This window comes from Andrographis paniculata, unplaced genomic scaffold (assembly GCF_009805555.1).
Source record: "Andrographis paniculata isolate CXL003 unplaced genomic scaffold, ASM980555v1 Contig78END, whole genome shotgun sequence".
NCBI classification, from domain to species: domain Eukaryota; kingdom Viridiplantae; phylum Streptophyta; class Magnoliopsida; order Lamiales; family Acanthaceae; genus Andrographis; species Andrographis paniculata.
Window position 1 is genome coordinate 2,432,825 of NW_026137615.1, and position 14,252 is coordinate 2,447,076.

At 33.5% G+C, this 14,252-nt stretch overlaps 3 protein-coding genes and 1 long non-coding RNA gene across 6 annotated transcripts; 2 read left to right on the forward strand and 2 right to left on the reverse strand.

Moving 5' to 3' along the window:
- Positions 1–721: 721 nt before the first annotated feature.
- Positions 722–5,748, forward strand: LOC127239770 (potassium channel AKT1-like). The gene is made up of 11 exons (XM_051258076.1): positions 722–984; positions 1,597–1,962; positions 2,079–2,136; positions 2,222–2,539; positions 2,659–2,904; positions 2,986–3,084; positions 3,175–3,207; positions 3,295–3,480; positions 3,566–3,760; positions 3,860–3,935; positions 4,886–5,748. Exons 1-11 carry the CDS (start codon positions 776–778, stop codon positions 5,746–5,748), a joined length of 2,649 nt encoding a protein of 882 aa, XP_051114033.1. The 5' UTR covers positions 722–775.
- Positions 5,749–5,772: 24 nt separating this feature from the next.
- On the reverse strand, positions 5,773–8,098 carry LOC127239771 (uncharacterized). Of its 3 annotated transcripts, XM_051258078.1 has the most exons (11): positions 7,961–8,098; positions 7,821–7,880; positions 7,678–7,729; positions 7,491–7,564; positions 7,254–7,384; positions 7,095–7,185; positions 6,970–7,022; positions 6,669–6,872; positions 6,139–6,597; positions 6,004–6,071; positions 5,773–5,920 (listed from the first exon to the last, which is right to left on the reverse strand). In XM_051258078.1, the coding sequence occupies exons 1-11, from the start codon at positions 7,983–7,985 to the stop codon at positions 5,842–5,844; spliced, it is 1,296 nt and encodes a 431-aa protein (XP_051114035.1). In that variant the 5' UTR covers positions 7,986–8,098; the 3' UTR covers positions 5,773–5,841. The 3 variants fall into 3 exon arrangements, with proteins under 3 accessions (XP_051114035.1, XP_051114034.1, XP_051114037.1); XM_051258077.1 differs by having other exon boundaries at positions 6,970–7,185; XM_051258080.1 differs by lacking the exons at positions 7,821–7,880; positions 7,961–8,098 and having other exon boundaries at positions 6,970–7,185; positions 7,254–7,367; positions 7,678–7,728.
- LOC127239772 (uncharacterized) lies at positions 6,855–7,624 on the forward strand. Its single transcript, XR_007836228.1, has 3 exons — positions 6,855–6,987; positions 7,131–7,382; positions 7,478–7,624. It is a non-coding gene; the product is annotated as an uncharacterized LOC127239772 (long non-coding RNA).
- A 3,854-nt stretch (positions 8,099–11,952) lies between the features above and the next one.
- LOC127239595 (putative GATA transcription factor 22) lies at positions 11,953–13,829 on the reverse strand. The gene is made up of 3 exons (XM_051257813.1): positions 13,476–13,829; positions 13,001–13,330; positions 11,953–12,334 (listed from the first exon to the last, which is right to left on the reverse strand). Exons 1-3 carry the CDS (start codon positions 13,608–13,610, stop codon positions 12,026–12,028), a joined length of 774 nt encoding a protein of 257 aa, XP_051113770.1. The 5' UTR covers positions 13,611–13,829; the 3' UTR covers positions 11,953–12,025.
- Between the last annotated feature and the right edge of the window lie 423 nt (positions 13,830–14,252).

Consider the following 14,252-nt stretch of genomic DNA (forward strand, 5'->3'; position numbering starts at 1 on the left):
AATCCCACGTAATCCCATTAAATGGTTGTACCAAACAGCCTCTGAGAGTATTTGTGAAAAAAATAAGTATTTAGTAAAATATTTACTTTGTAATTGGATGTCCCAAAATAAAAATATATATATTTTTTAACTAGACGGATGAAGTATTAAATATAAAAAAGTACTCCCTCCGTCCGGTCAGAAAGTATACACATTTCTATTTTGGGACGTCCAATTGCAAAGTAAATATTTCATTAAATACCTTACTTTTTTTTACAAATACCCATATTTTACATCACATCATTACTTTTATATCAAAAATATCATTACACTATTTTTAACTCTCCACTATAATTAAAATACTATTATTTTTTAAATACTGTGTCAAAAATAAATATATACTTTATCCGTAGACGGAGAGAGTATCATATTGAATAATGGTATGTTATACACCATCGATTCAACTCTAAGGTCTAATCAACTTTACCTTTAATGTCATTGTAAAATAATTTTTATAATTATATAACTTTTTTTACAAATATCATTATAATAGTATTATAAAACACAAATAAAATTATTTTTTTAATTTATACTGTATTTTTCTATAATAATTAATATTTAGAGTCGACAGAAATAATAGTGCAGGAACATTAATTTTTGATGAATTTCTACTATTAGAATTTGGAAGTCAAACTCATGTACGCTAGTGTCAGGACACAATAATATATACATTTATATGTATGTATGTATATATAAGAGGGGGAAGGCGAAAACCTGCTCGCTGGAGCAGTCAGGAATGGCGGAACCGTTTGGAAATGGAGGGGGAGGCCTGCTGAGGGCTTCAATGTGCGGCGGGGGAGATGCCATCAGCGAGGTGGAGCAGTTATCTAGGGAAGGCAGCCATTACAGCCTCTCCACTGGGATTCTTCCTTCGCTCGGCGCCAGGAGTAACCGCCGCGTCAGTTTTCGTTCCTTCATTCTGTCGCCCTACGATCGCCGTTACAGGTTCGCTCCGTTGTTGTTGTTCTGTTTTTCACCCGTTCCTGACTCTCTCTCTTTCTCTATATACATATATATATCGTGGCTTAATAGTGCTTTGGAATTTGTGCTATTGATAGATATAATTGCATGTTGGTTCGTCTTTGTGAGAACTTTTTGGTGCTTAATCGGATTTTGGTTGAGGAATATTGTTGAAATTTTTTGACTCTTTTGCCTTTACGGTCAGTTGATTTTTGACTCGATTCCGCCAATAGAAGTTATAAAATCTCGATGATTAGATGTTAGGTCAGTTCTTGTCGGTTAATCAGTCGAATCGAGCTGAATCAAGCTTTTCATGTTCGAATGAATCGAAAATGGTTGTCGATCTCAACTAGTTTATAGATTCTAGTTTCTTAATATCTGCTCAACTTTAAATTCGATTCGATTTATTAATTAATGATAGAGTGATTACTATTTTCTCTGTTTGTTGAATATGTTTCTAAGAATTGAATTAAGACAAAATAATGAATTCTGTATCCATTTCATCATCGTTTACTCGAATTCATAGATCTCTGTTTTCAGAACATGATTATTACTTTATGCTATGGAGTGGTCTTTTGATTGAACCAAACATTGCAGAGCATGGCAGAATTATCTGATCGTGCTGGTCGTTTATACGGCATGGGTGTCTCCGTTCGAATTTGGTTTTCTCAGTAAACCTACACGACCCCTCTCCATCACCGACAATGTTGTCAATGGATTCTTTGCCATTGACATCGTCCTTACATTCTTTGTAGCTTACCTGGATAAGAAAACTTATCTTTTTGTTGATGATCGGAAGAAGATTGCTCGAAACTATGCCACTTCTTGGTTAGCATTCGATGTTATATCAACGATCCCTTCTGAACTTGCCGTGAAGATCTCTCCTAAACCTCTACGTAGTTATGGCCTATTTAACATGCTTCGCCTTTGGCGTCTCAGAAGAGTTGGTGCCTTATTTGCCCGGTAAAGTGACCTAAACTTTTCTTTCAAGAAATATATATATCTATATATATATATATGTGTGTGTATATATGTTATCACTGGATCTTACATTCTTATTAAATTTTTCTTCGAAGCAGATTGGAGAAGGATAAGAATTTCAACTACTTTTGGGTTAGGTGTGCGAAGCTCGTCTGTGTGAGTTGCCTTCTACTCAAATGGGAATGTATCTTGTGATTTATTATGCAATTTATTGAACTTTCGACTGTGTTTGGTGCCATAGGTTACTCTGTTTGCCGTTCATTGCGCTGCTTGCTTCAATTATCTACTGGCTGCTCGTTATCCTAACCCGGACAAGACATGGATTGGAGCAGCTATTGAGGATTTCCATGAGAAAAGTCTATGGATTCTTTATGTTACTTCAATTTACTGGTCTATCACCACTCTCACAACCGTCGGGTATGGGGATCTACATGCTGAGAATATACGGGAGATGATATTCGACATTTTCTACATGCTCTTCAACCTCGGACTGACAGCATATCTGATAGGAAACATGACAAATTTGGTTGTGCATGCAACCAGTAAGACAAGGAAATTCGTGAGTAACTTCTGTTTTATATATATATATATTCAGCTATAATTTGAACAAGTCGAAACTATCTAGAATGCTTCTACATGCTCACATTAATTGAGGCGTCTGTGTGTTGTTATCGTTAGAGGAATACCATTCAAGCTGCCGCGAGTTTTGCTCGGAGGAATCGGTTGCCTGTTAATCTTCAAGATCAGATGCTCTCACATTTGTGCTTGAAGTTTCGAACCGATGCAGAGGGGCTGCAGCAGCAGGACACTGTTGACTCACTTCCAAAAGCCATCCGTTCGAGTGTTTCCCGGTTCCTTTTCTACTCTCTAGTAGATAAAGTGTACCTGTTTCGTGGGGTGTCCAATGATCTCCTCTTTCAAATGGTAATGATCGGAAATTATTTCATTTTTCTTGCTGTTATGTTCCATCACTAACTTATGTCTCCTTGTATCCTTGCATTGAAGGTCTCCGAGATGAAGGCCGAGTATTTCCCTCCCAAAGAGGACATTATCTTGCAGAATGAAGCACCCATGGATTTCTATATTCTCGTCACAGGTGCTGTGGTAAGACCATACAGAAAGTCTTCAACTATTCATGCTTACCGTAAGCCTAATTTATACGTCTTGATCTCATGCTTGTAAATTGCTTTACAGGATCTATTGATTTTGAAAAATGGAGCTGAACAGGCAAGTCTGGTTATCAATCCTCAATTTAGTCGTAAAAATAGTATTATATTGCAAGGTCATCACTAGAGCCACGAGTTAAAATTTCAGGTTGTTGGAGAGGCGAAGGCTGGTGAGCTTTGTGGAGAGATTGGTGTGCTTTGTGTTCGTCCCCAACTTTACACAGTTCGAACAAAACGACTAAGCCAGCTACTACGATTAGATAGGAATACCTTTCTGAGCATCATTCAGTCCCATGTTGGGGATGGAACAATCATCATAAACAATCTTCTTGAGGTCTAACTGCTTTTCGATATATGATGTTTAGTTTGGATTTTATCTCAATACATTTATTTGATTTGTAGAACATTCTTATCTGCAGCATTTGAAGCAACAAAAAGATCCATTAATGGAGGGTGTACTACTAGAGACCGAGAACATGCTGGCTCGGGGAAGGATGGACCTCCCTCTCACTCTGTGTTTTGCGGCACTTAGAGAAGACAACTTACTACTGCATCATTTGTTGAAAAGGGGTCTCGATCCGAATGAATCCGACAACAATGGAAGAACAGCTCTGGTAAAGCTCCAAATTAGACCATTGTTATGATATATTCGATCTTTGAATCTGAGAAAAACCAAACGATTCTCAAGCTCTTTTCTCACTATATACCTGCAGCATATAGCAGCGTCGAAAGGAAATGAAAACTGTGTGCTTCTTCTGCTGGATTTTGGAGCCAACGCGAATAGCCGAGGTAAAGTTCTGCTCAACACCTAATTCAATACGCTTCTTGCCTTCCATTTTCATTGGACTATTCAATACAATTATCTAAGAGCTCTTGCAAATGTGTCATAGTTGATGTAATACTCATGGGGCTGCCTCTAATTTGTCTATTTATCATTATATTATTGCATGTCTGAGGGATCTGGATCTGGATCTGGCCTTGAGACAATTTCCTTCTAATATAGATCAACGCTTATTCCTGTAAATAATGCTGAGGCATGGCTTAGAGTCAGCTTTTGTTTGACATTTTCTAAAGTCAACTCGAATAACGTCATTTTCGACTTAGTTTACTTTCAATAGTTGGGTTGGAGTCAATTTGCAGAAACTGAAACTGCAATTATCTGACCCTACTAACACCAAAGGGCCAGATTTGACTAAGCATGTTAGTTTAATTTTATAATCCTTCTCAGGTGTTCCCTTTGTCTAGATATAAGTATACACACACATACATACAACACAGTTTTGTCAGCACATACTGACAAAGAACACACTCTAATACCATATTAGATGATCTGAGTTACCATCTCATCTGAAAACTTAAGCTATTAGATACGCATCATTAATTTATTTATCTATATACGAGAGTCAATTGACAATGTTATATATGTATATATCATTTTTTTTCTAAGAGTGGATTAGGTGGTGTTGTTGAACAATATAAGAAATCTGTTCAAACGGTATAAAACAGTCATTGAAGTTTTGAAGCAGCTGTAGTTTCGGAATTCTATGCTGTTGAATGTAATTTTTACAGCTACTTAATCAATCTTTTAACGTAGTGATGATTAAATGATGTAGTTTCAGGATTGTGCTATAGAATGGCATGCAAGAATCTGTCGAACAACGTAAAAATATTTTTAGAGTTTGCAAACAGTGTCTTGAAGTGGGTTGTTTTACTGAACTGGTGAAGTTTCTTTCGTTCAGATTCAGAAGGAAGTGTACCTCTATGGGACGCGATGTTGGGGATGCATAATCCCGTGGTTAAGCTATTATCCGACAATGGCGCAAAATTGACTGCCGGCGACGTTGGCCTATTTTCATGCATTGCTGCCGAGCGCAACAACTTGGAGCTACTCAAGGAAATTTCCCGGCATGGCGGGGATGTCACTCAGCCCAAAAGCAATGGATGCACAGCTCTCCATCTTGCTGTTTGCGAAGGCAACATTGAAATAGTCAAGTTTCTCCTCGACCACGGCGCCAAGATCGATTCTGGAGATGAAAATGGTTGGACTGCAAGGGACCTTGCTGAGCAGCAAGGCCACGACGACATCAAAGAGCTCTTCGATTCTTACAAACGAGCCAAAAATGGACATTCTATAGAGGAGCGTCATGGGGTTCGTTTCCTGGGAAGGTACAAGAGCGAGCCTAACATCTTACCTGCAAACCAGTTCGTCTCTTTGTCTGCAGCAGCATCAGCCCCCGATGGCTTGTGGGGCGCCCCTCGTCCCAAGCGTAGGAAAAACAACTTCTATAATTCTCTGTTCGGGATCTTGTCTGCAGCACAAGCCGGAGACGGGAATTCGCATTCGTTAGGTGATAATGGCGCCAATCCTGGAGCTAGTCGATCTTATGCTACCAGAGTGAAAGTGAGCTGCCCCGAGAAAGATGATTTTGCAGGAAAGCTTGTTCTGCTTCCTCAATCCTTCCAAGAACTTCATGAATTCGGAGAAAAGAGGTATGGACTCGTCTCTGTGAAAATTCTCAACAAAGATGGCGCTGCCATCGACAACATCGAGCTAATCAGAGATGGTGATCATCTGGTATTTGTAAGTGATCATCGAAACTAGTAATGGTTTATTTTTTGTACGCTTGTTTTGCTCTTCAAAATGTAAAATAGCCTCGTTGTTTATGTACACTGTTTTTTCTTATACATTCAGTCTCTAATCTAGAGTTGCTGCGAGAAGTTTATTGAATTCTTCGGCATTTTTCTTCTTCTTCCTGTAATTAGGTTTGCTGTCACTGAAACATAGGAAGAGTAAGAAAGATTTGAGAAATTTTTGCAGTAGCATATTTACGACTAACGATAGCATTTGAACATGTACCGTGGTTCTCTTTGTCTTGTGAGCAAAACTAGCAGTCCGAAGCCCAAAATGGCGGCGAGTTTGATTACCTGATGAGAAAAGAGATTAATCCCGAAAATAGGTAACATTGAGATCCATCTTTGTGTAATAGTTTACCTTTCCTACGAGTTTATTAGATGAAGCATCTGTCTTACAATCATGTCCCGATTCTGATATTTTAGCAGCCTCGCTTCGATCATCTTCCATCTTATGTTCTGTCGCGTGTGTTTCATTCTCCAGGAGTTGTATTTCAGGTGAAAAAATCTTCGGTTGCTGGTTAGTGTTCGAGATTTTCATTAAGTGCTCGTTGCCTGCAGCCGTGACACATAAACGAACGGTGTTTTCAGGGAATATCCAAATGCCGGAGCATTGAGCAGAAGCGCATTCCTCGTTGTAGCATTCCAATGATTTTGTTCGGACTGAATCACCAGATAAGTTTTGCAGTTTCTCCACATTCGGATTCTCTGAACCTTTTTCTTCCGACAGGACACTCGTTTCGTCTGCTGGAGAAATGCTGGAAACATTTGGCTCCTTCCTCGATCTTTCGAATTGTAGTACTGATGGAGTTTTCTTCAGCTGCACGCGTAATGAAGAAAAGCTGTAATAATGTTTGTACCGACACGGTAAGCAGCGCTCGTTCAAACTACCTGAATTTGGCTACTTTCGAAGGCGCTTATCATTTTCCTTACAGTGCTTTGTACTTTGATAGTCCGAGATTCTTGCAGTGAATCCGAGATATCAGATTCCGACGACTTGCAAGATGTATCCTCTTCATCAGCAAGCGATTGTGGTTCGATTTTGTTACTAATCGATCGAGACAATGGAGCAGCTGAGCCACCATCTGTAGTATCCTAAACCACGACCATTTGATCGTAAGATACTTGTCCGAATACCAAGTTTTGGCGAAGCACAAATTCGATTATCAGAGAAGTGATGGAATTCCTTAACTGGGATTGCGGCTTCGAGGTCAGTTCCTTGTTCCTTCGTGTCAGTAGCCGAATCTGAATCTTTCGATATAAACATTTCGGCACGATTCATCAAAACAAACACTGTAATATTATGACACGACGAACCTGAACCACACTCGATTTCTTTGTCTCTGTCTGCAGATGTTCTTGCAATGTTCGGATTCGCCCCGAGTTTCTTCTTCACCACAGATTCCCTCTGAGGAGACAGAGATCACATTAAATTCGAAGAAGCCGAAAACAAAAAGAAGGTAATATTTTACGTACCATGGCGCGAATACGGTGACGATCCTCCTCGCTGAGGACAAACTGCAGCTGCATGCGGACATGGCCACATCCACCGATGGAGAAAACATCGTCCCACGACCCCTTCTCGATAATCTGCATTGTCCTGATGTCTGTTCAATTACAAGAGAACCTTAAACTCTGCTTCTTGTGACAAAAAAAAGGAAAAAAAAAAACACTAACAACAATGTCTCTCGTAATGGCAGTTAATTAGCTTACCGGATCGAGCAATCTCGTCGTCGGCAGCATCCAGGAGCGCAACGGACAAGTCCTCGTTCAGCTTCGCGATCGGACTGTAAGAACATCATCACTCTCCTGTGTTCATACGTGCATTTTTCTTTTTTCTATCGAAGCATTCATTAATATGAATAGTTCTTGAAAGTTAGTTAGTTAAAAGAGGCGTTACAATGAGAAATGGCCGTTGTCGAATGTCCGAAACTCCCTTTTCCCCATAGAAACTGCCATATATCCAAAACAAGAGGAAAAGATTTTAAGGAAATTTTAACAAGAATTGTTTAGGATATAGTAAGAGGGTTTAAAGGTTGTTGCCTTTGAGTGAGGTTTTTGATGATGGTGAAAGTTCCATTCCAATTCCCTTGAATTCAAGAACTAGAAGAGAGTGAAAGTTGAATAAAGGTTCATGGAATTTGATTTTTGGTTTTAGGAGTGAGAATGAGTTTTAGCAGTACCTGTAACTTGAATGGCTCCTGGCATTTTAGGGAAGAAGGTGCGAGACACAAAAGTTGAATTTAGAGAGAGAGAGAGAGAGAGAATTGGGGGAATGAAATGTTGGATGAATTGGGTGGGGAGAAGGGAAGGAATGATTGGATATGGTTGGAAGATGAATGGATTGGGGGGTTGTCCTCATTGGGCTCCATAGATTTATTATGATTTCGATTTCCATACCTACACTTGATTTCTAAAAATAATTTCTTCATTTGGCTGCAAGACATAAACTTTGTTATTATAGCACAAAAATGCAAACAGAGCGTGTTCTTTTTACTGTGGATTGACTGGATTTTTTATTAAATAGTTTTTAATTTGATATTTTATAAAAAAAAATAAATATATTACACAAAAAAAATATATATATTTTTGTAAATTCAAAAGGTATTTGTTATGTTAGGTAGTACAATTATTAAAAAAAAAATGAGACGGACCAAAACAGAAAAATAGATAGATTGATAAGACACGGACCAAAAGACGGAGAGAGTATTTGAAATATCTGTTAGTGAGAATAGTAACTGTGTTGATTTGAAAAATTCAGCACTCTTCATAAATAACAATAGAAAATATAAAATAAAGTTTAAAAGTAAAAAAAATAAAAATCAAATACTTAGTGAAACACGTTAAAAAGTCAAAAATTCAATTTAAAATAATACTATATTCGTTCGACTTTAAAGTCTCATTTACTTTAAACTATTTATATTAGTGTCTTATAATATTATTATAATGACATTTGTTAAAAAAATTATACAAATATAAAGATATTTTGAATGTTGAATACAATTACGCAAATGATAAATGAGACTCTTAGAGTCGGACGGAAGGAGTACTATATTTTATCTTTGACACAATTATTCGTATCATACATAAAAGAATCAATTCATCTGAAAACTCTAACCTACCAGAGCCATTATATACTAATATATATATATTTGGGAATTGCAAAACTGAGTTATAAATATTTCATGTCAACACAATATATATATTATTGGTTAGTAGAAGTGTGCAAGAGATTTTAATATTTTAACTCTTTGACTTTATATATAAATTAATTGTATATGAAATAATAATTTATAATTTATGTAAAAACTAAAAGTATTTCAATATTAGTATATGATTGCATTTACTAAAATAAAAAATGAATACTTTTGAATAAGACATAACAAAATAATAAAAAAATGTAGTTGAGTTGAGACAAAATAAGTATATATTGTTAAATTGTGTTTAAAAAATATATACTCCCTCCATTCGCCTTTAAATGTCACATTTACCTTTTGTGTCATTGTACTAACACTAAAAATATCATTATATTTGTATAATTTTTTTAAACACTAATTGAAGTATTTTTGCAATTTTTTCTTAATTTTTACTATGTTTTGATATAATAATTAATATTCATATATCAATACGCAAAAAATAAATAGAACCCTTAAAATCGGACGGAGATAGTATATTGTTAAATTATGTTTATTAATATATACTATATATATTTTTGATAACATAGGAATTCACATGCATTGTAGGTAAACTCTAAAAGAATATTTTTTATTTGAGATATGAAAAATTATGTAAATAATATAAAAATAATACGTATGTATTATATTAATTTTTTGAAAAAATATGTAGAGAAATTTTGAGTAAACAAACAAAGCCTTAGTAGCTTACAAATCAAGCCCGCAACATAAATCACATGAGGCCACTCCAATAAATTACTCTTCTCAATTTTTGCAGCAACTACAGTTAAAATATATTTTATTTTAACTATAATTTTCAATTTTTACTTTAAAAAATATATTTTATATATATTCGTCTTTTATTTATTTTATATAATTTTTTATATTTATAAATTACGCTTCAACTTTAATTTGTTTTTACATTATCATCCAAAAATTAAATCAAATAAAAAAGATAAATACTATTAATTTATTTATATATATATTTATTATATAAATTTTATATTAAAAATAAATAAAATAGAACAAATTAATAAATTAGTCAATAATTAACATAATAAAAATATATATACAAAATTATTTTATATTTTACACAATTTTAAATAAAATAATCATTATTTTTTTTAATAAAAATATTTTTCTGAAATCTAAAAAAATAAAAATTAATATTTTATAATAATTTTAAAAAATAATATATAAATATGTTTAATTGTCATTTTATATATAAAAAATTAATATTAAATAATTATTTTACTAAAACACTTTAATAAAAACAGTTACTTGCATCAGCTCATTGTCAAGCACACTGACAGTTGTACCCCTCCTTCTTCCCAATCAATTAGTTATGAAATACTCCTTCCGTCCCAAATACCGCACAATATTTAAGTTCGGCACGAAAATTTAGGTGATTAATTTGAAGATTAGATGATGCTGTTGAAGAGGGATATACATATTTATTTTTTTATTTGATAAATGTCATGAGATAAATGAAATGTACATTTATATATATATATAATTAATTATTTCTAAATTCAAAAATATTAGTTTGGAACAAAAAAAAATAATGTTCCAGAATTTCAGACGGAGAGAGCACTATTTTTGTCCCCATAACCTAATTAACTATGTGTGCCAGATAACTGAGAGACGCATTGGATTTGAATCATGTTAAGTAATACATTGAAGCACTAAAATTATTTAAATGGAATTATTGCAATATATGATCCAACATCATAAACAAATAATATATATATATATATTATACTCCATTCGTCGTTCAAGTATGTGCTCATTTTATCGGACATCATTTTTTAAAAAAAAAAAATAGATAAAATAAGAACTTACTTTTTTGGGTCAAAAAATAGAAAAAATAATATTTTATTACTCTATAAAGAAAGAAACGAGAATAAATTTGAAGGATATAAAAAAACGAAAGTGAAAATAGATTTGAGGTCTTGGGAGTATTACAAGTATTATATTTCTACAAAATTACTTATTATTCACTTGTAATTTAGAAAATTTGCATTATTTCTTTTTATAATTTAAAAATTACACAAATTTTCTTGTATTTTTCAAACATGGCACAAAATCCTTTTTAAGAAAAATTTTACTCCTTCCGTCTCAGATGTAAGTATCCATTTACTTTTTGCATTTAATTTTAGAAATATTAGTATGATATTGGGATATAGTAGAAATAAAGTAGAAATGACTAAAATAACCTTATTAGTATGTGTGGTATAAAGGTAATGATATTTGTGTAATATATTGTAAGTTGTAAGGGTATTTGTAATGTTAAGTAGATAGTACAGTTACTAAAAAAGAAAATGGATACTTTGTTATGAGACGAATTAAAATGAAAAAATGGATATTTTGTTATGGACAGATGGAGTACAATATTTTTTGAAAATACAAAGAGTATCGTGAAATTTCTAAAAAAATTTGTGCAATGCTTTCTAAAATAAGAAAAAATGTTGTGCAATTTTTAAATTAAGGAAGAATATGGTGTTATTTTTCAAACCACAAAACGATTATAAACAATTTGATCTTATAATTTCCAAAATTTTCTTAATTCAATAATTTGATTTCTGACACTGTACATACCTTTGTCCACACGACACACACAAGGACATTATATTGAAGTACAATTTTGTCCTCAAATATTACTTGCTAATTTTTATTTCTTTTTCTAAAATAAATTAATAAATAAGATAGGATTCAATAATAATAATAATAATAATAATTCAACACACAATCCAAATTCATAAAAATTGAATCTTGATTGAATTAATTGCATACCATACCATGCCAAACCAAATTTAAATAAATTCACTAATTATTAATATAATTCAAATACAAGATATTAAAATAAATAAATAAAAATCACTCACTTTAATTTAGGCTATCAAATTGTCCCAAATTAAAGATTTGTGTGATCTTTAACACAAACACCAAAAACTAACACACAAATTTAAATATAAATTCAGTCATCTAACTATATAAAGAAATTAAAATAAAAATCAAGGATTGAAATTAATTCACTCTAAATAAAAAAAAAAAAAAAAACTCATCGATCAAGAACTAGCCATAAGATAAAGCCATAAGCAGTATGGCTGCATCCTTCTCCTCCTCTGGAAACACTCTGTGAATCCCTAATTTCTTCTTCAGATTTATCAATAAATCCTCAAAACATGTCTTTTTCTTACAATTCTTGCCCGAATCGACACCCGAGCTCGTTCTACAACGTTTCTTCACCGGCAAAGAATGCCGATGCCCGGTTCTTCCTGTCTTCTCTTTGTGTTGCTGAAGTTTTGAATTCGTCGCCGGAGCTCCAGCTGCCATGGCCTGTCGAGCCTTGCGTTGTCGGATCCCACAAGCATTGCAAAGTGACTACGACAGAAGAAAAAAAATAAAGTTAGGGCTTGTGATAGATGATCTGTCGCTATTTTTTATTTTGTCAAGAAACAAAAGAAATAAGTGTAGAAAAAAAAATTAGGTGTGTTTGTTTAATTTTTTTTTTTATTTGAGTTTGAATTTAATTAAATAATATTTTTATATGATCTTTTGTAAGAGAAATTAATACTCTTTATGTTCCAATTAATCAATTGGGACATAATTTTGTGGCATGACATTAAAAAAATATTTGATATTACGGTGATTGTGAGAGCAAATTGTTGGTTAAAAGTTCATTTTATCCTTATAAAGTGTATTTTAATCTAAGTGAAAAAATAATAGTATTTGTATAATGATAAAAATGTTACAGTAGTTTTATAGTGATTGTTATTTATGGTAATTGAACAATTGATTTAAGGCGATAAAAATAGTAAATTGAGAGAACAGATATGACATGAAAGACTACTTTTTTACTAAAAACCGTACGAATTGAATGGTAAAAAAAATGAAACAATTTGGCATAGATATGACATAAAAGACTACTTTTTTACTAAAAATCGTAATAATTGAATAGTAAAAAATAAAAAGATTAAAAAAACGAAACAATTTGGCTCTTACTATTTGTCTTTGTGTAAGAAAAGTTTTGTTTGTTTAAATCATTACCTTAGGGCCTTTAGGACCACTCCTCCAAAGAGGTGTCTTTGTAGTGTTGCAATCACTGCAAACCCTAATTGGGCTGTTGTTAGAAGAAGAGTGGTGGCCGCAGCCGAATGCCTCGGTTTCCGAACACAGCGATGAATTTTGATCGTTGGCGATGATCTTTACGGCTACCCAATCCGTAGGGTTCTTGATCTTCGAGGGAATCCAATCGCCGGGGTTTTTTTTTTCAGATAAAGTTCGATCTTGCTCATCTTGATCCTCTTTCTTCCAAAGAGTTATTTTGAGGCTGTTGTCGATCTTGTTTTGGATCTTGCGCGTGCTCGATTCATCATCCTATTTTTTTTTTCCAAAAAAAAATGATAAGTTTGGATTACTCGAACAAGATTAGATATATATATATATATATGTAAGAAGTAGAAGAAACCCTAAAACTTTGTGATGATGTGTAGCTAGGGTTTTCTTGCGCGTAGATACATACCGGAGGATGAAAAAATCGTGGATGATCGTAACATCCGGCGTGTTCTTGGAAGAAGCCGTGGAAAGAAAAGGAAGAGGGTGCGCGATCATTTTGAGAAAAATTAGGGTTTGGTTTAGGGAAAGAGTCGAAACTCATTTTGAAAATACTTTTAAGGGGCCTCGCTATCTTTTTTTTTTTTTTGATCAAAGGAGTACTTCAACAAAATCTTTGAGGTTATGACACAATACTGATAATTGGATTGGATTGAATCGATTCTGTGTGTAAGAATCGAGAAAACCGAGTGTTTTAATTTAAAGATGGGGAAAAATGAAAGAGTGGGAGCTTAGGGTGTTCACGTGACTTGATGACAACCAAACAAATAAGTCGAAAAAGAAGACAAAAAAAATAAAAAAAAAGGAAGGATGATGATCCGAATGCTACCACACGACCATTTGACACAACCCTATCTTCAAAAAACCCTTACACATATATTCTTCATAGTACAGCGCGCGCCGCGATCCCCTTTTGTCAATTGTATTGTTTCACTTATTAATTAATTTGTCTGAGCGAACAACGAGATTAAAATAAAGCTCGAGATTGTTGGTGAATTTTCCATGTATATTTGTGTTAATGGATAAGATGTGTGGTTTCAAGAAACCTTATTTTGTGTTGATTTATGTTATTTTCAAATTTTAGTTCTTTTTTTTTTACTATGTAATTATTGTGATTCTTTAAAAAAATATATTTTGCTTTTTCTTATAAAATATCGTATATAAATTCAAAAAATTTATAAAAGAA

What these genes read in the sequence shown, in the direction of transcription:
- LOC127239595 (XM_051257813.1), bottom strand. Translation starts at nt 13,610, where the DNA reads ATGAGTTTCGACTCTTTCCCTAAACCAAACCCTAATTTTTCTCAAAAT. An exon ending in CACGATTTTTTCATCCTCCG is followed by an intron (nt 13,331 to 13,475) that starts GTATGTATCTAC and finishes AAAAAAAAATAG; the next exon opens with GATGATGAATCGAGCACGCG. An exon ending in GTGGTCCTAAAGGCCCTAAG is followed by an intron (nt 12,335 to 13,000) that starts GTAATGATTTAA and finishes CTTCTGTCGTAG; the next exon opens with TCACTTTGCAATGCTTGTGG.
- LOC127239770 (XM_051258076.1), top strand. Translation starts at nt 776, where the DNA reads ATGGCGGAACCGTTTGGAAATGGAGGGGGAGGCCTGCTGAGGGCTTCA. An exon ending in GTTGGTGCCTTATTTGCCCG is followed by an intron (nt 1,963 to 2,078) that starts GTAAAGTGACCT and finishes TCTTCGAAGCAG; the next exon opens with ATTGGAGAAGGATAAGAATT. An exon ending in ATGATCTCCTCTTTCAAATG is followed by an intron (nt 2,905 to 2,985) that starts GTAATGATCGGA and finishes CTTGCATTGAAG; the next exon opens with GTCTCCGAGATGAAGGCCGA.
- LOC127239771 (XM_051258077.1), bottom strand. Translation starts at nt 7,985, where the DNA reads ATGCCAGGAGCCATTCAAGTTACAG. An exon ending in CGACGAGATTGCTCGATCCG is followed by an intron (nt 7,385 to 7,490) that starts GTAAGCTAATTA and finishes GTAATTGAACAG; the next exon opens with ACATCAGGACAATGCAGATT. An exon ending in TCGAAAGTAGCCAAATTCAG is followed by an intron (nt 6,598 to 6,668) that starts GTAGTTTGAACG and finishes TTACGCGTGCAG; the next exon opens with CTGAAGAAAACTCCATCAGT.